The 21,279-nt window shown below is 48.5% G+C and overlaps 1 protein-coding gene across 3 annotated transcripts in view; it reads right to left on the reverse strand.

Moving 5' to 3' along the window:
• Positions 1-21,279, reverse strand: part of daam1b (dishevelled associated activator of morphogenesis 1b) — an 80,876-nt gene that overhangs the window by 27,198 nt on the left and 32,399 nt on the right. For all 3 annotated transcript variants that reach the window (XM_042095186.1, XM_042095184.1, XM_042095185.1), the window contains exons 2-3: positions 15,928-16,244; positions 8,780-8,869 (exon numbers count right to left, since the gene is read on the reverse strand). In XM_042095186.1, coding sequence (XP_041951120.1) covers positions 8,780-8,869; positions 15,928-16,113 — 276 coding nt within the window. In that variant the 5' untranslated portion in view covers positions 16,114-16,244. The remainder of the gene's footprint in view (positions 1-8,779; positions 8,870-15,927; positions 16,245-21,279) is intronic.

Consider the following 21,279-nt stretch of genomic DNA (forward strand, 5'->3'; position numbering starts at 1 on the left):
GAGCTCGGAGTTGATGAAAACCCTGTGAGATTAGTAATTAGATGAAACGTTCAAATAAAATCCGCTTTTTTCCGCCTCTGTGCAAAGCTCAAGGTTGTCCTGCCAAATCGGCTTTGCGAGTTTTTCATTAGGTCGGCACAAAAAATATGTTCACACACACACAGAGAGAGACAAGCGACAGAGACGGAGACGGAGACAGACACAGAGACAGACACGGACACAGACACACACAGACACACACAGACAGACACAGACAGACACAGACGGACACAGACGGACACAGACACAGACACACACAGACACACACAGTCACACACAGTCACACACAATTCAACTCAAATGAGGGCAGCCTCAGTGTCCAGCGCCAAAGAGAGAAATCACAAATATCTCAAGTAATAGAGTCAGTGTTGAAAGCAGAGATCATGGGAAGAAAAATAAAACTACTATGACCAGAGGAAGGCATTGTGGGAAAGGTACCGGAGGACTGCCAGAGCGATCCATTACTAATTAAGTCTGCGGTTTTAATTGCCGTCACGGTCACTAGGGAGACTAGAGAGAGAGGCCCCCGCGGGCTCAGCTGGATGATGCCAACAGGCACTGGATAGGACAGCCCCGGGTCCTTTCTCACCCCCGTCTCTCTCCACCAGTGCCCCATGGGAGGGGGAGAGAGGGATGGGGATGGAGGGAGAGAAGGAGAGAGGGATGGGGATGGAGGGAGGGGGAGGCTGGGAAGGCATCCAGAGAGCAGATTACGGGGGAAAACTGGTGGGAAACTGCTGGGATGCAGGCCAAGCTTGGACCCCCCCCCACCCCACACACACACACACACTCCACCCTGCCACGCACCTGTCCCCTATCCAGCTTCCGCCACCAGGGCCCCCTCATGCGGAGGCGCCACCACGGCACTCTGGCAGGACACTCCGAACCCCCCTGACACAGACATCCACCATGAACCTGCCTCTGGCTGCCCTAACTCCAAACCCCCGCCTCAGAAGCGTCCCTTCCAAACGCGTGGGCCCCTGGGCAACGTTAACGGCTGCTGCTGCTGAGGCTGGAACACTCGGACGAGTGCGAACCGCCAAGCATTCAGCTGCTTAAGGCTTAACGTCTTACAAAAAGAAAAAAAAGAGAAAAACACGATGCTCCATTTTTTTTTTTTTTTTTAGTAATCACCCAGGACAGAGAAATCAGACTGAAGGATCCTGCTCTGGCAAGTCCACTTTCCTGTTTAGGGCAATGTACCAAGAGAAGAAAAAAAAGGTACAGTACAGTGTGTTCAAGATCAGGCATCTGTCATTTCCACCAATGTGCAAGACAGAGAGAAAGAAAGAGAGAAAGAAAGAGAAAGAGAGAGAGAGAGAGAAACCGAGAAAGAATGGGACGAGAAAAAAAATTGGACCTGCTCTGAATCTACCTTGGCCAAGAGAGGATGCATCCTGACCTGATTAAATCACTTTCCAAACGGACTTCAAAAAAAACACAGATGCGGAGGCTGCTCGCTCCCTCAGTTCTCCTCCTCGTCAGAGTCGAGTGGTAAGGAGCGAACACGCCAGCTCAGGCCGGCCATATTTCCAGACATCGCTCAGAAAAAAAACTCCGAAATTTAAAAAATAACAACACTTCGATCCAAAACCTTGAAAATGTTCAATTAAGTAAAATTGCACAGATTTGTTGCTTTTTCTTTGAAGTGAAACTTTGTAATGGTTTTACACAAACACAGAAAAACTGACTTCTGTCATGATTGATTTGGTTTGACGGGAACGTAATCATGCATTAAAAATGACACACCCTGGCAAAAAAAAAATGAGCTAAGTGCTCTGTTTCTGACAGTTTCCAAAATGCCAGTGAGGACTGAAACAATTAGAAGAATCCAATGAGACCGAGTGAGTCTTGAAACATGAACTACGATGGCAGACTCGTTTTTTCATGTCACTTCGCCCACAAGCTCATTTTGAACTGTGCTGACAAAGTCAAAGACGTAAAAGGAGACGAAAGCCATCAAAATGAAATGAATGTTCCGTGTAGATACACCATCTAGTCCTATCCTTAAAGTATCAAATGTGTGTGTGTGTGTGTTTAGTTTTTAAGAAAATAAAGAAATAAAACGAAAATGTGAAGTAGGTTCAGTGCCTTCTCCAATACTATTCAAGCCAATCCATGCTAGACATATAACAGTCCCATGGGTAATGCATTGCTAGGGCACAATTACGCCTCCAGACTGTTAGTTAAAATCAAGACAGAGACATAAATCAAATCCCAGGACACAGATCCATCCGGTCCAGCGGTGAAGAAAACAGATGGCTTTATTTAGCTGTCCATGGCACTCGAGGCGAGGGGGTTGTGTGGGCAAACACAAGTAGCACAGCATCTGACAGACTAAATAAACAAAATGACTGATACCAATTGACCACTAGCTTCACAAAAAAAATCAAAAATCAAAACCACTCATGCTGCGTGAGGTGAAATGACCGTAGTGACCAGAGATGAATGTGGTGTCGATGTAACCCTATGTCCTCTCAATGCACTGATGAAGTCTGTTCTTCCTGACAAAAATGGCTAGGTAACTATTCCAGTTATTCAGTTTGGCAGTCGGGTAAAAAGTCAGGTACACCAAGTCAGGCAGCTTGATCAACTGACCACAAAATCACCCGTGTCGGACTCGTCACAGTGCCCGCCGTATATATATATATATATATATATATATATATATATATATATATATATATATATATATATATACTTTGTATGTATATAGTATTTTTATACATTCTGCTGTTTTTTTCCATCTTCAGAAAAGGGCCAACGTAACAGTCATCTAATTCATTGAGTTTCCAGGAGCAGTAGACTCCTCACTGGAGACCCAGGACCAGGCCCTGCCAAAGCGCTCTGGGGCTTAACTGCTATGGAGATGGGGGGGGGGGCACGCCCCAGACAGATAGGAGCATTGGAAAGATCGATCCCCTCCGTGATGACCTCATGTATGCCGCTCAAGCGGCAGCGATGGCCGGCCAAGGCAAACAAGGCATCCATTCATCCAGACGGGTCTTTTGCTCCGATCTCTGTCGGTGAATTCCCATCACCTGCCATCACCAGAACTGCTGCTGCTGCTGCTGCCGCTGGGGCTGCTTGCTCTCTGTGGAGCAGTGGCGTGGCCTGTGTGGTTATGAGGGGGAGCGAAGTGGAGTTATCTCCAAACACTGACTGAACGTGTTGGGTGGGATGGGGGGAGTGGAGTAAAGGCAGGGGGCAGACGGAGGGGTATCGTGCCCACGATGAGGTGCTCTTACTGGGCTTGGCTGCCCCGGCGACGGCCCTCGGGGCCCCTCAACGGAAAACAAAAGCAGCACCTGCGAAGTTAGACTTTCCTGTTTGCTTTGGAAGGCCAAGCACTTCCCTTCCCTCCCTATGTCTCTCTTTTTCTCTCTCTCTCTCCCTCTCTCTCTACCCCTCTCTCTACCCCCCCCCCCCTCTCTCCCTGTCTCTCTCTCTCCCCCCCCTCTCTCTCTCTCCCCCCTCTCTCTCTCTCTCTCTGTCAGGCCGTGGCCTTTGGGGAGCTGTGCCAAGCCCACCGCTCTACGGGCCAGCGGCCAGACACACTGCTGAGTCGGCATTACTGCCCTCGCACTGCTAAGACCTGTCTCCCTGACAACCATGCTTGCTCTCTCTCTCTCTCTCTCTCTCTCTCTCTCTCTCTCTCTCTCTCTCTCTCTCTCTCTCTCTCTCTCTCTCCTCTCTCTCTCTCTCTCCTCTCTCTCTCTCTCTCTCTCTCTCTCTCTCTCTCTCTCTCACACACACACACACACACACACACACACACACACACACACACACACACACACACACACACACACACACACACACACACACACACACACACACACACACACACACACACACACACACACACACACACCACTCAGTCCTCTCCCTTAATCCATCCTTCCCTCCACTCCTCCCTCTCTCCCTCCCTCATTTCACCTCTGTTAGCCAGGGACATGTTTATCCTGCACTGTCTCTCCCTCTGCTGCCAAATTAATTGCGCCTAAAGCGCCTCTAATCGGCGTACACTTTCACCCTGCTCCGGCCAACCTTGCCAAACCACGGCAAACAGTTGGCTAGGAACAGCAAGAAGAAGTAGAGGAGGAGGAGAAGAGGACTACTAAAGAAAGCCACAATGTGTTTAAGAGAAGCAGGTCATGACGCATAATTGCATTTTTTTTATACATTCTGGCATCATGATGGAAACAGGGGCAGTTAGAGAGCCATTTCTACCTAGCAACCCCCCCCCCCCCACACACACACACACCACCAGCCCCATGCACATGTTCAGCAATTCTGATTTAGCGCCAGCAAGCTTGGGCTGGCCAAGCTTAACAAGGCCTCTAATTGGGCCACTGCAGCCTGATGCCTGTGTGCTGGACTGGACTGGACACGCTGCAGGCTCTTGGACTGAGTCACAGAGAGAGACAAACAGCTCACTTACGCAACGTCCAGTCCACACACACACTTACATCCCTCGAGCAGTTTATCACTCAGTAAATGGGCTTTCGAACAGTCTCCTGTGTGGGCTTTACAGGTAGTCCCTGTACCAGGCATTCAATAACAGAGTATCATCGTGGGTGGAAATCACAATTTGTTTTTACCTCACATCCCATAATAATAATCCTCAGGTGGCTTCTTTGCCCAAATGGTGGTCCCTGATTGGACAGTAATGTAGTGTATGGTTGTACAGTATCACCATCAGTGTGTGTTCAGGGAAGCGACCCCGTGACCATAGGGCTGCCTGCACTGCGCGCTACTAGCGGAGTTCACAGAAATACTGACTAGTCTCAGACGATGGAGGCAGGTCAGATGTATAGACAGTGTGTTGGTCAGCTGCAGTGAAGTCAGACAACTTACAGACGCACACACACACACACACACAGAGACACACACACAGAGACACACACTCACAGAGACACACACACAGAGACAGAGACACACAGAGACAGAGACAGAGACACACACACACACACACACAGACTCACAGAGACACAGACACACAGAGACAGAGACACAGAGACACACACACACACACACACACACACACACACACACAGAGACACACACAGAGAGACACACACATACACACACATACACACACATACACACACACACACCACACACACACACACACACACACACACACACACACACACACACACACACACACACACACACGCTCTTTGAGTGGCGAGAGGAATTCTGGGAATCGAAGCACAAACTTATGAGTAAAAGGGAAACCTGGTGTGAACCAATTAAAAGCACTCAGGATCACGGGCTCCCCTGCTAAGGGCACTGAGAAGGAGAGAGAGAGAGAGAGTGGGCTACATTCCTCCACATCCAGAGAGGTAACCATAGGCTGAGGGAAGGCTAGATGAACTGCTAGTAGTACTAGAGCTGGAGTCTGCTTTAAACCACACGTCCTGACACATCTGACTGATATGCTCTACTAACTGTGTGTGTGTGTGTGTGTGTGTGTGTGTGTGTGTGCGTGTGCGAGAGAGAGAGAGAGAGATAGTGAGAGAGAGAAGGATCAAGAAAGAGAGTGTGTGTGTGTGTGTGTGTGCGTGTGTGTGCGTGTGTGTGAGAGAGAGATAGAGAGAGAGAGAGAAGGATCAAGAAAGTGTGTGTGTGTTAGTAAGTGTGTGTTAGTGTGTGTGTGAGTGAGAGAGAAAGAAAGAGAGTGAGAGAGTGAGAAAGGAGGATCAAGAAAGCGTGTGTGTGCGTGTGTGAGAAAGAGAAAGAGAGAGTGAGAGAGGGAAAGATCAAGAAAGAGTGTGTGTGTGTGCCCGTGTGAGAGAGAGAGAGAGAAGGATCAAGAAAGTGTGTGTGTGTGTGTGTGTGTGTGTGTGTGTGTGTGTGTGTGTGTGTGTGTGTGTGCGAGAGAGTAAGAGAGAAAGAGAGAGAGAAGGATCAAGAAAGTGTGTGTGTGTGTGTGTGTGTGTGTGTGTGTGTGTTTTATTCGCTACTCCCTCCTCCCCTCTCTGTTCTGGCTTCTTCAGAATCCCCCTCACTCACCCCAAACTGCACCAGACTCCAGCGGCAGTTTCTGTTAGTGAATTTCCTTCCTCTGCCAAAGCAATGATTTTTCCATGATTTCCTCAGCTTACTCTAGGCTTTGGACCCCGTCTGCTACCTCCTCTGCTCGCCTGCCAAACTATGAATCATCCCTCTCAAACACAACACGTTCGTTCACTAACTGTACTCCAATACCATGTCTTTGGGCTCTACTGTGAACAACCCCTCACACACTACGCACTCTCCAATCACTGTGCCATGGTTTCTGAACACCAAAGTCATCGGTCAGTCAATGTGTAGCCTACATCAAGGACTAAACGGCCATTACTCTGCTTTTATTAACGCTAATTAAATGAATAGTGGATAGAAGTGGTCTTGTCTTTTGTTTCTGCCTTGAGTCAACATTGCTGAAGGATCTCTTCAAACACAGCAGTGACATACGGTTTGTGTATCGAGTAATTCCTTTTCGACTGCCAGTGTTAACAAAACGCTGCTGGACGGAGTTGGGACCTGTCCGTGGTTCCTCCTGAATCGGGCCCTTCCAGGCACTCATTCCATCGCCATGGGTACAGCACCACACCCTCTTAATGAAACAGACAAGACCAGGCTCAGACCTCACAGCGGCACGTGGGAGAGACTCAATCACCGATGCTGCTGCTGCTGCTGGCGTGTTCTTTTGGCAACGTGTTTAACCCACGACCTGATGTGTTCCACCAAACTGATGTAAGGCTTCCATTAAAGTCGATTAAAACATCCAAACTTTCCATCAATTAGGGAGGGAAGTGACATCAGTGAGGGAGAAAGATGAAGAGATGAAGAGAAGAGTAAATAATGATAACGTGATGAAGATGATGTTTAAAAGGAAGAGATGCCAACCTGATGGATTCAATCACAGGGTTTTGTCTCCAAGATCTACAATGGTAAAGCTATCTACGAAGGAAACCTCAGGACTGGATCAATCATCAATACTGTGGTTCTTTGGCCATGTGGTTAAAGCCACTGGCCATGCTGCACACCGAACTACTAAAACAAAAAACATTTCAACATCATGACTGACGCCAACTGTACATTAGCTTGGACTGGAAGATAAATGACATGACATGAGTAAATATCTAGAGAAGATAAGAATATTTACAAGAGACAGACGTTGAAAGCCTATTTGGATTTAATCACAGCCATTTGTCTTCTAAACCTGGAAGGACCTCTCCACTACATGCAGAGGGGATTTTCCATCTGTCTTTGTTTCTAGTAACTACACCATGGTTACCTGAAGATGACTCAACAAGAATGTGATTGATTAACAACCTAGTTACAGTTTTTTTTGCCTTACTGTAAGACTATCCTCTAGCAGAGCATTGGCTGGAATGTACAGGTTGGGTTCTGCAAAAGGTCATGGGGTCAGAGGTTAAAGAAGTCAGACCTACAGAGAGGAGTGCCTGGACCTGGAGGAGGGGAATTTCAACACTCACAACTGGACCGGACGGGACGACCCCGCCTAAGTTAAACAGAGAGGCTGCGGTCATTCTACATAGTAATCCCAGTACCGGTTGTAAATATATACACTCAAATATACAAGAAAGAATCGTGAGATTATTTCGAGAGAGATTTTCCTTTCATTTTAACAGGCCATTTTCTCCGGCATATTTCTGACAGTACTGAATACTTAAAGAAAAAGAGTGGTCAGGATCACATGTGCATGTAGCATCTTGTCTCTTGTATCTTCTGGAACGATCGATACTACTTGCCTGTGGCTTAGGATGGCATGTGATCTTTCGACTGCCCTCGCTGAACTCACCTCTAGTCTATGAAAGGCCAAGGGAAGCCATTAAAGCACACGCACCTCCACTGAGGCCTCATCACCTCCTCACATCCTGCTCTGTGTCTGCACCTCCTCTGAGCACTCCCACGCCACGGTCACGGCAGCCTTAACGGCAGGATGCAGCCCTGGACCGTGCCCCTTCAGGAGGGGAAAGCGGAACATCCCAACATCCTACATCTCCATTTTAACAGGCCCAACCAAAAAAAATAAAATAAAAAAAATGTGGCATAAAACGGCCGCCCGACGGCTTCCCGGAAGATGTCATCTCTGTGAGTGTGTGTGTGGGTCTGTTGGGATGCATTACTGCAGCAGAGCAGCGTTTGGCTCTCCTCCGGCTAGCAGGCAGAACTGAAATGATGAATGGTCCGCTCAGCGCAGCTCTCTGGAAAGGTCACCGCAATTACCTGATGGAGCAGTTTAGCTCTTAAGTGCAGCACCAGCCCCTAGAAACCCTGCTGCAGCTCAGTGAAAGATTCATATGTCCATGTCTAACGGGTCTACTTATATGGATATGTTCTACGTTCTCTGTTCTATGCTATTCTCTAGTGCAGAGAGGAGGTTTGACCGCAGATGACCAATGACGGACAGTGGTCATAGCCTTCCACCGACGCTCACCATTGTGAGAGATACTACAGTGATACTACTGAAGTACTCACACGAGTACCGAGATGTGTTCAAGAAATATGCACAAAGCACAGAGGTGGTGTCTGCTGTGCTGTGCTGATACATTGGCCATTGTGTTCATTCATGTTTAATCTGCTGAGTCATTGAGAGTGTACAGGGTGAAAAAAAGAATTGTGTGTGAGTAAATTAAATGTTTTGGGATTTTTTTTCAGCAGAACGACAAGCACACAAACATATATGGACTGGTTAGCTTGGCTGGGGTGGGCGGGAGCTTACCTTCTTCTTGCTGCAGTAGATCTGCCATTTCTTCTCCGCTGGAAGGGCAAACATGGCCTCTCTGTGCTTCTCTGTGAGGTCCAACTCATCCTGCACACACACAAGAGAGAGAGCACATTTTTACAGTGTTGACTGTATATTGCCATTTTTATATATATATATATATATATATTGGTCACAAAAAAAAAACAATATATATATATATATATATATATATATATATATATATATATATATATATATATATATATATATATATTATTGAAAAACTAGCTTTGTTGTGACTAGTACTGTATAACACTGTATAACAATATACTACACTAACAGTCACCATACTAATACAACTGATTAAATGAAATTGAATTGATACAGACAGACAGACAGAGGATATCTGAACCTGGCAGACACACACTACCCACACAGTCATGATTGCACGGCTCATGACATGACATAAAACATGGATACAGACACTCCGATAGGAAGAATTATGAGAGACCTCCGGTCGCCATTAAATGAAAACAATGGCGTTACATTCACACTGTTATGATTTGGCTGGATGTGAACCATCTGCAGAAGGCGTCGTCGTATACCGCTCCAACGCGGCCCTGGGGGCAGCCGGGCAGGGTCGGAGCCGGCGGAGAACAATACCCGACCGGGTGAAACAGCCGATAGCCCAGCACGCCGGCGGAAACCGCAGCCACCCAATGCTTGTTTTTCAAACTTTCCCTTAACCTACAAATACTTCCTTCCCCTGCCAGTGAATAAAGCAATGTGGAAAGTCAGGAAGTAGAGGATGACAGAGAGAGAGAGAGAGAGAGAGAGAGTGAGAGAGTGAGAGAGTGAGAGAGTGAGAGAGTGAGTGAGTGAGTGAGTGAGTGAGTGAGTGAGTGAGTGAGAGAGAGAGGAGAGAGGAAATACTGGCTGGTTACGGATTCATTCACGGTCGCCTGTCGAGGTTCCCATGCACGGTCCAGGCCAACGAGCGGCCACGCTCACGCTCCAGCTTTGGAGTGGTTTTTGTAGAACTCTCCAGAATGTTTTCATGGCCCTTCAGCTCCTTCCGCAGAATGCGGCGATACACAAGATCACACAAGCGCAACCCTGCGTTTGACCATGAAACCCCATGTTCTACGCAAATGACTCTTCTTATGTACTTAAAACAACACACCCTAAAACACACAGACACACACACACACACACACACACACACACACACACACACGTATGCATTTAGTTGTGGCTGGCTGCTCTTGTGAGTGGGAGTGGGTTCCCATATCTGACAGTGGGAAAGACAACACACTCGTCTTGTTCCGCGAGTCCTGGCTGCCCGACACTGAATGCATGGTTAAATCATCTACTCATACACACATGTGTGCACACATTGACCCCTTCGCGCTGTAAATCTGTATTCACTCCCTCACACACACCTTCACACACACACCCACACACACACAGTGGTGTCATAGAATATCACAATACACACACACACACACTTCCACCATATTTACTAGCCTACGGGGAATGAAGCTACAGGCCGATGAAATGTCAGCACCCCTGGACTGCGCCTCACACACGCTCCTCGAGGCTGAGCTCAGCTCGGCCATCCACGAGATTTCGCTCTGGTGCAAACACACACACACACACACACACACACACACACACACACACACACACACACACACACCCTGGAGGAGCGCCACACAACGTCTCTGCCTGAGCGTCCACGCCAGCGATCCTCTAGCACCGCGGCGGCATCAGCAGCAGCTGTGGAGGTGACACGCTGTGTCCAGGGAGTCGTGGGAGGCTCGGGGTAAGGGTGGCTGGCAGGCTCCGTGAGCTGCCCCCCCTTGGGGAGAGAGGGGGGTTGGGTGGTGGGAGCCTTAGTTTTGGGCGGTGGAGCCCCCGTGGATTCGTTAAATTAGTACCTGCGGCCGTTGCATAAGCTCCGCGGCGCATTCTTTGGCAGCTGCGCTCTCGCCGCACCAAACACGAGCCAGATGTTTTGGGCGCTAAGTTAATAGCTTCATGCACCAGTTATCGAGAACATCCCCTGAACCCCTGCCGCTCGCTTACACACACACACACACACACACACACACACAAGACTACACACACACACACACACACACAAGACTACACACACACACACACACACACACACACACACACACACACACACACACACAAGACTACACACACACACACACAAGTTGACTACACACACACACACACACACACACACACACACACACACACACACACACACACACACACACACACACACACGACTACACACACACACACACACACACACGACTACACACACACACACACACACACACACACACACACACGACTACACACACGTCGAATACACACACTCAAATATACACACTCTTAAACATCTATGCTCTCTGTAACATACTCATACACACAGATTCCCTGTTCGGTACAGCCTTGCATGGACGAGAGCCTGAACATACAATAGCATGAACCATGGGAGATGCAAATGGCCTCTCCACGACCCTGGCGCCCAGAGAGAGAGATATTCCCATCGATAAACAAATGAGGAATTTGATGTTCCACGCCATACTGTACCATGCCATACCGCGGCTGGGCCCTAACTGAGGCAGCGTGTTTGATTGGGGCCTAATCGTATTTGCTTAGTTAGGCCAGCAGGGCCTGGAACAAGACACACACAGACTTTGCCCGCCAGCTAGCCGGGCCCGAAACAGCCCCGAACTGCGGAGAACAACACACTCAAATGAGCAAAGTATGCCTTCAGCTTGACTGGCTGACCTAGGTATGTTGACCTGTAGGTCACCCTGTCGATCAAGGTACACTGACAACACCAGGGAATTGGGTGCACACATACTCACGAACAAATATTTGCTTGGGATAAGTGGAGTCGGCCACATCCATAACACTTAAATGAGCCAAGTTTTCCAGCGGCAAGTGGATGAGTAAACTTCTACCAAAACTAAGTAATTTGTTTGGTTTGTCTGTCTGCCAAATGCATGTAAGTAGCAATAAGTCATTACTTCTGCTAAATGAACAAGTGTAAATAATAGCAGGTCCATTACGGCTGCTACATGAACAACTGTAACGAGAAATGGGTCCATTAGGCACTGCTTGCAGAATGCCTCTGTGAATGTTAATGCTTTCCTGTCTGAACGGCCATGGTGACAGACATATCCCCGTCCGCCCCAGGAGGGACAGGAAGTAGACAGCGATCTCACTTCCTGTCTGACGGGCCGGCGTTTCCAGTATCCCCATTTGGGCTGCATCTCTGGATATACAGACAGTGAAGTTGCAGACTCAGCCGGAATTCTGCCCATCCCCTTCTAATGTACCTCCCTCTTTCTCTCTTTCTTTCTCGATCTGTCTGTGCTTGTCTTTTTCTTTTGTCTCCCATAGTTTCTTTCCCCTGTCTCACACAGCCACACAGGTAGACACACCAACACACACACACACCCACGCACATACACAGACACACACAGACACACACACACACAGACACACACACACACAGACACACACACACACACACACACACACAAACACACACACACACACACACACACACAGACACACACAGACACACACACACACACACACACACGCTAGGTCTAAGACAAAGACATAAAGACATAATTGTACTAAGTGAGGAGACACCTCTCTCTCTCCAGGCATACAGATGCGCTATGCAATTTTTATGAGGGGAAAGTCCAGGCCTCTCCACGGTTGCCTGCTGTATGTGATATGCCTGCGTGTGCATGTGTGCATGTGTGCGTGTGTGTGTGTGTGTGTGTGTGTGTGTGTGGTATTCGCATGAGGTCCTTCCATGTGCTGCCAAGACCTGGGGAAGCTGGCAGGCATCTTATCTTATCTCACCGGCCGAGCATCCGAGCTTGACACCAGGATCTGGACCGAGGGAGAGGGGAGAGGGGAGGTGGGCGGACAGTAAGCCCTGCCAGGCCACTTTCCTCCTCCTCCGCCGCAGAGTCGCGAGGGGGAACCGAGGCATCGGATTGCCCGATGGCACGCTTTTGATATGGGAGATCATTCCAGATTCAACCACTCGCGCCATATGGCGGCTCAGAACTTGAGTTGAGGTGGTAATTTGAGCATTGTCCAGGGACACGACTACACTGATACACGACTATTAAAAAGCCTTTTCATTCACGGTTTCACGTTCGCTGTGAAATGCTCAACACATTCTGCATTCGCTAAGCTTTTTTTGTCTTTTTGTCTAAAAAGTAAAGAGAGATTTCACGGCTTTTAGCTGTACAAAACAAAGAGGTAAAAGCTGACAGAATTACTTGTTTCATTACAAGAGCCCCTTGCAGACCTTAATACTGTGGCACATCTTAAAAATTATGGGGTTCAAGAGATTGGTGGTTTGGTGTTACTCTCTAGACAACACCAGCAGGAAACTGGGGCAACGTTTACATGACTAAGACCCTATAAGGTATTATTTGGTGGGATGTGGTATACCTGATCTCACAAAGACCCAAATGGCCATTTAAGGCCTTTGTTTAGAGGTCCGAGCTGCTTCATATCCACTTGAGATCTACATTTCTCTGGAACAAAGGACTAGCTGCACCTATTTTTTCTGCAGAGGGAGGGAGCACCGCCATCAAATCTCCTAATCAGACTTGGACGTTGGTGAAATTTACGAAGCTGCTAACACACACACACACACACATACACACACACACAGACAGACAGACACACACAGACACACACAGACACAGCATGCATACTCTATGCTGTGTAGAGTAACTGAGAAGCTTTATTATGCCACCCAACAAAAAGACGTGTGCCCTCCGGTCTGGCTAGAAATCACTCAGTGGCTCTGAAACAGCCCTCCCTGAGGACCAACACGGAAAGCCCCGGAACGCCTGATCCTCATTCCTCTCATGTGACATTTATAAGTAGTGCTTTTGTGCAGGGAACACTTTTCACCATCCCCCCCACCCCCAATCCACCCCCCCACCCCAGCCTCCTCCAGCACCCCCAACCCACCCCCACTCCCATCCAGAAGCTTCCGTGCAAAGGCTGTGGGCTACCAAGTTCATTCTGTCTGTGTCTCTGGACTGGGTCATCTAACTACTCTCAACAGACAGAGACTTTGTTATGGCCTCATGCACAACCCAAATTACATTATAAAGGAGAGGAACCCACCCAAAGGGTTAATCCCCACAGCCATGCTAAACATCTCGTCTCCAAAAAATAAGTTCTACACAAAGCCATTCGTAATAGTGGGAAGCCATTTTATAAGACACTGTCACCAAAAACTGGTCCTAAGCCAAACCATCACAATTTAATTTGTGGAATTCCTGCCAGAAATTCCAAATAAAAAATAACCCCTCAAAACTGTCACAGGATGCAACAGGAGGAGTGCAAACATGTCTTTTGTCTCTTCTTCACAACGCAACTGCACAGTCTGACTGACAAGCAACGGCCCCTGAACAGTGTCAACTCGGTATTGATTCCACCCGGGCTGCTTGGCTCTGGCCCAAAGTGGTGGAGGAGTCGCGTAAAAGATAAATATAGACAGGGTGTGGATCGGGCGAGCACAGCGAGCGCCATAGCTGCCAGCAGATGTCCGGCCACATGCGGCGCGGGCGCAACGCGGCACTGCACAGCGGCGGCGGTTACTCGAGTAGGACACGAGGCGTCGTGACCACCCTGCACCCAGCAACTCCGAGCCAAGCAGCCAACTCCCCTCTGGGCCTTTTCTATTTTCCCCAAATGAATCCAAAGCCCTCAAATTATGTCGGGAGAAGGGGGGAGGGGGAGGGCGGGGGTGTTTTTTTCTGGGTCGGCACGTGGCAAGGAAATGGCGGGGGATCAGTGCCATGTGAAAAGAGAGGGTGACTAAATGCCCACCGCCCCCCAAATCCAAGAATCATTCAGCTCCGGCCAAGAAACAAGACGAGGAGACGGGACTGGGGGGGGGGGCTAGACAAAAACAAGCAATTAGTAGTGAGAGGAGACCAAAACACTGGGCCTCTCAATGGGGCCTATTGATGTGCAAAGTAGACTGTGATGGCAAAGGCAGATTGGTCAACAGCAGACCCAAAGCACTACGCAGGAGAGACAGAGAAAAAGAGAGAGAGAGAGAGAGATTGATAAGGAAAGAGAGGGATAGAGGCAAGGAGGGAAGAGAGAGAGGGAGGGATGGAAAAGCAAAAGAGGGAGGGAGGGAGGAAGATGGGGGCAACAGAATGAGAGAAAGTTTGAGACCAACTGAGTGTGAGCCAGATGAGTGAGTGAAGAAGAGAGAGAGAGAGAAGGTGAGAACAAGATGAAAGAGAGGGCAAGGGAGACACGGAGAAGGAGCAGAGAGAGAGAGAGAGAGAGAGAGAGAGAGAGAGAGAGAATAAGCAAAGCAGATGGGAGGTCTCTAATCCGACATACAAAAAGACCATCTCTATTTGATGTGTAATTAGCTCCCATTAGCTCCCTTTGAATTAGAGAGGAGAGTGCTAGCCGTGAGTAACAGGTTAATGTGGCCACACACTCACATCCATTCATTAGCACAGAGCATATGGCTCCAGGGAGAATCTCCTGCTGAGCTCAGCAGAAACTCACCAGGCGAGGGGCTGCATAATCCCAGACACAAACCCATCATACCATAAATGTGGAACACGTTACATGAATGCTTGCTTACGTTCTTTGTTAGGTAGTGGAATGTGTAGTTTTTTTTCCTAATTACTTTTCATTTTACTTGAAATGACATGAATAAACTGTTCATTTCTGCGTAACAAATGCTTGCTCAAATCATTTGTTAACGTTAGTTACTGAAATCGTTATGGACGGCGACAGAGAAATATGACCATGCATATTTAATGTGGGCATCGATTAGATTCCCTCCATCGTAAAAAGCCATGTACTGTAGATCTCGACCCTGTTACAAACATTATTTACCCCTCACTAGCTTTTACCTAACATTAGTTACTTCATGTACAGTATAATGTAAATACAAATACATTCATAAATGTTTAATGTAGAAAGATGCCTAGATATAAGTGTACAGTTTAGATATAAGTGTTCAGCAAGAGGAGTGTTTTGTCTTGGGCATGTCTTTCCCTGCATCTTAACGGGCCATATATGTTGTAGATTTCGACTGCGCTACGTACCACCAGCTCGGAGAACATGCCGTCCAGCTCGTCGTAGGTGGGCATGGGCAGCGCGGGCTCCATGGTCTGCAGGGCGAAGTCCTCGCGCAGCCGGTAGGTGATCTCGGGGTGGTCGTTGCTCTGGAAGCAGCAGAAGAAGAAGGAGGAGCCACCGCGCCCTCCACCACCTCGCTTCCGCGGCGCCATGGTTACCGGTGGTGGGGGGGCTCAAGGTGAAGGCAGAGGTGGGGGCGGGGAGGGGAGGGAGTGGGGGGGGGGGGTCGGGACTCCTCGATGGCCGCCGACCACTCACAGAATTTTGTCTCCGTCACCAAATGCTGCGTGGAAACAGACAAAAGAGAAAAGTAAGACAGCAGGAAAGAATCTTTAATAATACAAGAACAGCCGGGAAATAGAGTCCAGCTAATGTAAATACTACCTACAAAAAATGATAACAGGCAAAATTGGCGATGAATTGGACTACTTAATTTAATTTTCTTTCAGCGTAGAGTCAGGGATGGAAAAATATTAGTATATATATATATATTTTGCTTTCAACATGTCAAGCATGGCACATTATCATATTAGTGCAGACGGGATGGATCCTGGGAATACAGTGCAGGTAGAACAAATGGCTTCATAGGATCCAATAAACACACATCGATCTCGGAGAAGGCCCATTTTCACACAGGAAATGGGGCTGAGGACCAAGCGCATCATTTGTCTGGATTACTGCAGAAAACTATCCTGTGTGTGTGTGTGTGTGTGTGTGTGTGTGTGTGTGTGTGTGTGTGTGTGTGTGTGTGTGTGTGTGTGTGTGTGTGTGTGTGTGTGTGTGTGTGTGTGTGTGTGTCGCTCTCTAGAGATCCAGAGATTGCGATCAGGAGGGAAGTCTATTTATATAATCTGCTCAGTCTCCCGTGCGTCCAGGAGGGCTTTTGTACTCAGATACCCGGACGGGCGGAAGAGTCCCCGGCTCACGTTGCACAGAGGTCAGCGGCTGATCCGCTGGCTAAGTGACGAAGCCGCCAGGCGGCCTCAGGGAAACCTGGCCGCCAGCAACGAGGGCCAGGAGGACGGAGTAAAGAGGGAAAATGACCTGCGGGGGCTTCCAGTCAGAAGCCACTGTAATGACACTATAATGATGCCGGAGTCCAAAACGCTCCAAAGAGCTGAGGCTTTAGTGTTGGAAGGAGAGCTCCCTTTTGTTAGGCTTCTGGCAGTAATATACCGACAAGCGTTTTTAAGTGAGCGAATGAGTCATGATTGAGTCAAATGGCTGGGATCGAATTTAAGAACATTTAGGCAATTTAAGCAGTCATGCACAACTGAACACAATTGCCCAATTAACCCCTTCCTTTTAATTACGGGAACATTAAAAAAAAAAAAAAAAACACGTCAATAAGCTTTCAAAAAACAGCAACAGCCTATTGCAAGCGGGCCAGATACATAGTCTCAGACAGTGTCGAGACTACTAAGTCAGCTAATTACTCTATTCACTTACTAAGCAGAGTCAATGCAAATGTACAGTAGCTGCTGGTTATGCAAAAGCACAAAGTAATGATACGCCCTATGTCATCATTCATATGCCGATGCACAGCTTTATTCTGTATTAATATTTGTAATATACTGCATGTACTGTAGTCTGATTCACTGCTGTACTGACTGCAGATTTACACAAGTGATGATACACTTGTTTTGGAATGCATCAAAATGCATGTCCTGATCTGTGATGGCATTGTTATGATGGCAACACATTGTGGAGGTGTCGTATATCAAAAGTTATTCAGAGATTTCAATCCCTGTGCAGTAATACACGGTGCAGTTCTTCTGTTTGGCGTTGGCATGGCAATCATGCATGGCATGGCTGTGTGCTATTGTTGCCCTACATGCCACAGTAAAATAAAAAGCGCTGTTCTGCTCCGTGCTACTTCCCAAGAAGCAGCTGTTATGAAGTGTGCAATCCATGTTCCGCCAGAGAGATCTGACCCTGCATAACTCTACAGCATGCGGGTTTGACTGGACAGGTGTTGCAGACGCACTCACCTGTGAAGCGTGCAGTTTCACGATAGGGAAGTGAAATGTGTTTATTTTGAGCTAGCGCGCTAGCGAGCCACTAGCGGCAGGGTATCCCTGCGCACAGCTGTGAGCCCCGAGGGGGGTTCTGAAGGAAAGGAAGTGTGGGAAAGGCCGACAAAACTCTGCCCGGGCCTGCTGAAAAGCGGAGGTCAACAAGCCGTGGAAGGCATAACAACGCCACCGCAACATGCAGGTCTCTTTGGAGAGGCCAGGGGGGAACGCATCTGCAAAAGGCCAAACAAAGGATGTGAGCTGATCCCTCATTGAGTTTTACAGCGTCGCACTTCCTGCCATGGATGGATGCCCGCGAATGGCCGGCTGTTGCCTGGCCTGGGCTGTGGCAGACCTCACGGCTGGAACAGCTGTGCGCCCCCCCCCCCAACCCCTGCCAGCCTCGTCTGACGCCACCTCTGAATTCCCAGCTGCCACAGGGAGTGGGGATTTGCGCTAGCCGGACCCTATCTGCACCAACTGCCTCAACTGCCCCAACCGTTCGTCTGCCAACCTGCCAACCCCCGCCTGCACTTGTCTTTGACCTTCTATCAAGTTGATGCGTGCAACCGGAAAAAAGACCAAGCGCATGAATGGTTCCTATTCAACAGAGGGACAATCCTGGCGTCATTACTGTGGCTGTGATCATAGCAAAACAGCATGCAGTGGGTATGAAAACAAATCTCACACACAGGAGAGACTGAAGGGTGAAGAGTAGGTGGGGCACTGGTGCTGGCGATGGCCTTTCTGCCTGCATTTGCAAATGCAGTCTCTGGCAAGGCTGTCAACCTGGCCTAGCAAGTGCTTCCCAGCTCAGTTAGCCTAACTCTCACAGCTAAGCTACACCAGGCACGTAACTGAAGCGTTCTGTTCGCGTTGCGTCTGCTGTAACAATTAGCTTCCACTATAATCAATGGAAGTAGCTACACCAGACATGATAGCGGCGCGTACGTTCGAAAAAAATTGACAATTCTTCTAAAATGGATTTTACGTGTCGCGAACGGAACGCTTCAGTTACACGCCTGGTGTAGCTTCCCAGCCAGGGACCACCCTGAAACCAGATTAAGAAAGGAGCAAATCAAAGAGTCGGATGGGTTCGCTGAGGGCTCGCCACGCCATGCCACTTGCTGTGCCAAAGAGGTCAAAGGTCGGCAAGCCTTCCCATCACCCACCCCCCTTTCTGCAGTGCCGCGTCAAAACATGGCCTCCATGAAGGACACATGTCCCTGCAGCAGAGCCTGCTGAGAGACGAATCCCAACAGCTGTCTGCACCTGGATGACCATTCCCAGCAGTTCATCGCTGTCAGGCATCTCTGCAGCCACCTTCAAAAGACGAGCTGCAGCCTCCAAGCCGCTGTGAGACAAAACAAACAAGCCACGATGAACCACTTGCTGGGGCGGCACGCATGTCACATCAGCACGACCAGACAAGAGGAAGGGGGGGGGGGGGGAAACTGTAGCGGTTGGGCGGCTTTGCTCAATTCCTGATGGTCCACGTCTAGACTGGGTTACTACACAGCAGTATAGGCCTCCGGGTCACCCCTGTGAAAGAGCTCTCCATCTGCGGATGGGGGGGAGGGAGTGTGGTGTTTTGCTTTGTTGACTGGCAGCTGTCGGACTCCCTCTGATTCATTCGAGCCACTCAGCGAGCTCAGCTTATACTGTCTTTTTTTCCCTTCTTCTTCTCAGAACCACTGTAGAGTTACGCTGCGGGGGGAGATTGGACTGAACCAGCACGAGGTCACCATGGTCATTGGGATCAGCTTGCGGTGCCACTGGCCGACCTATGGGCCCGCGAGCTGGCGGTTTAACGCGAGACGGTAATTGCGCTGCAAAGTGGTCTGGGAAGAGGACAGAGGAGACGGAGATTATGACAATGAGAAGAGAGAAAGAGAGAGCAAAGACTGTGCCGCACACACTCACCAACACACACATGCGTGTGCACGCATACACACACACACACACACACAAGTAAACACTTGCACATACACGCACAGACACAAAACAATCCCTTGTTCTGTCGACCGCAGGAAGATGCACAATTGCAGTGGAGATCAACATTCCGACTGTTGTAAGCCCTAGAGAGATTGCATGTCTGACACACGCTCACCCAGACAAACACACACAGACACACAGGCCTGAAAAAACAGACTCAACACAAAAATAAAATTCCGTCTCTGACCCAAAACATTGCAAAAGCAGTTGGCCTTTTGAGGACAGTTTACACAAGTTCCACTGTATGTTTCTAATAGAGACCAAACTCCAACTGGGTTGTTTTCTAAAGCAGCATAGAGCTGGACACATTACCCAACAGCTGAGATCAAGAAATGGTAATGGCTGAATTATTTCAAACATTCTGGATCTTAAAAAAGCGTCTAGTGTCAAACTCTTGCGCAAGGAAGCTTAATCATCCTTCTGAAGAAATCCACCATTGCTTGAAGGAAAGATGCAATTCTGCAAACAGATGTGTGTGGGGAGCAAACACCAAAGCATAGCTATGGCTCCAGACAGTAAGGTCTCATGTCTTCCAAGTCTGAAACAGCTTTGCAGACTCATGACTAGCCAAACATTTCGAAGTACTCATGACGAGTGTCAGCCAACAGCGCTACGCTCTGCCTCCTTTGACAGAAGGACAGTCTTTTATTTGGTCGGTCTCTACACTCTGCAAGGCTAAAATGAAAGGCTCAGAAGTGTTCAGTCACAAAACGCAAAAAAAAAACAAAAAAAAACAAACAAAAAAACAGCTGTAACAAGGGCCTTCTCAATTATACTCAGGGGAACGTGTCGTCACCAAGGGAACAGCCTTTATCACCCTTTATCTACCCGGAACAGCGCGCGCACACACAGGGTCTATGCATAACTTTGTGGGCCTTTCATGCTCTCCCTGCCATGACGGTCAAAACAGTCTGCGGATTAAGATTTCAAGGCAGACGGCAACACTAAGCCCAGTGAAAATGACCATCTGCAGCTCAAGAGGGGGAAAGGAGATCGAAAGGGATAGGGAGAGTGAAACACGAGCACGGGTGAGGTTGGGCTGGGTTGGATGCAGTGGAGAGAGGTGGCGTGGCAAAAGATGATAGGATCTTCACAGCAGCTCAATGATCCTGCATTCCTGGGCCGGACACGGAGGAGATGGAAGTGAAAAAAAAAAGAAAAAAAAAAAAAAAAAGTGTGACAGTCTCCGTCTAGACGCCATATCTGAGCTCATGATCGAGGGAAGTGGGTGACTGACACTTCACATATGTGGTAAATAAGCATAAGCCCGCCTCTCATGCAGAGCTTCATAGAAAAATGGCGTCTCCT

Source organism: Alosa sapidissima, chromosome 6, assembly GCF_018492685.1.
Source record: "Alosa sapidissima isolate fAloSap1 chromosome 6, fAloSap1.pri, whole genome shotgun sequence".
NCBI classification, from domain to species: Eukaryota; Metazoa; Chordata; class Actinopteri; order Clupeiformes; family Clupeidae; genus Alosa; species Alosa sapidissima.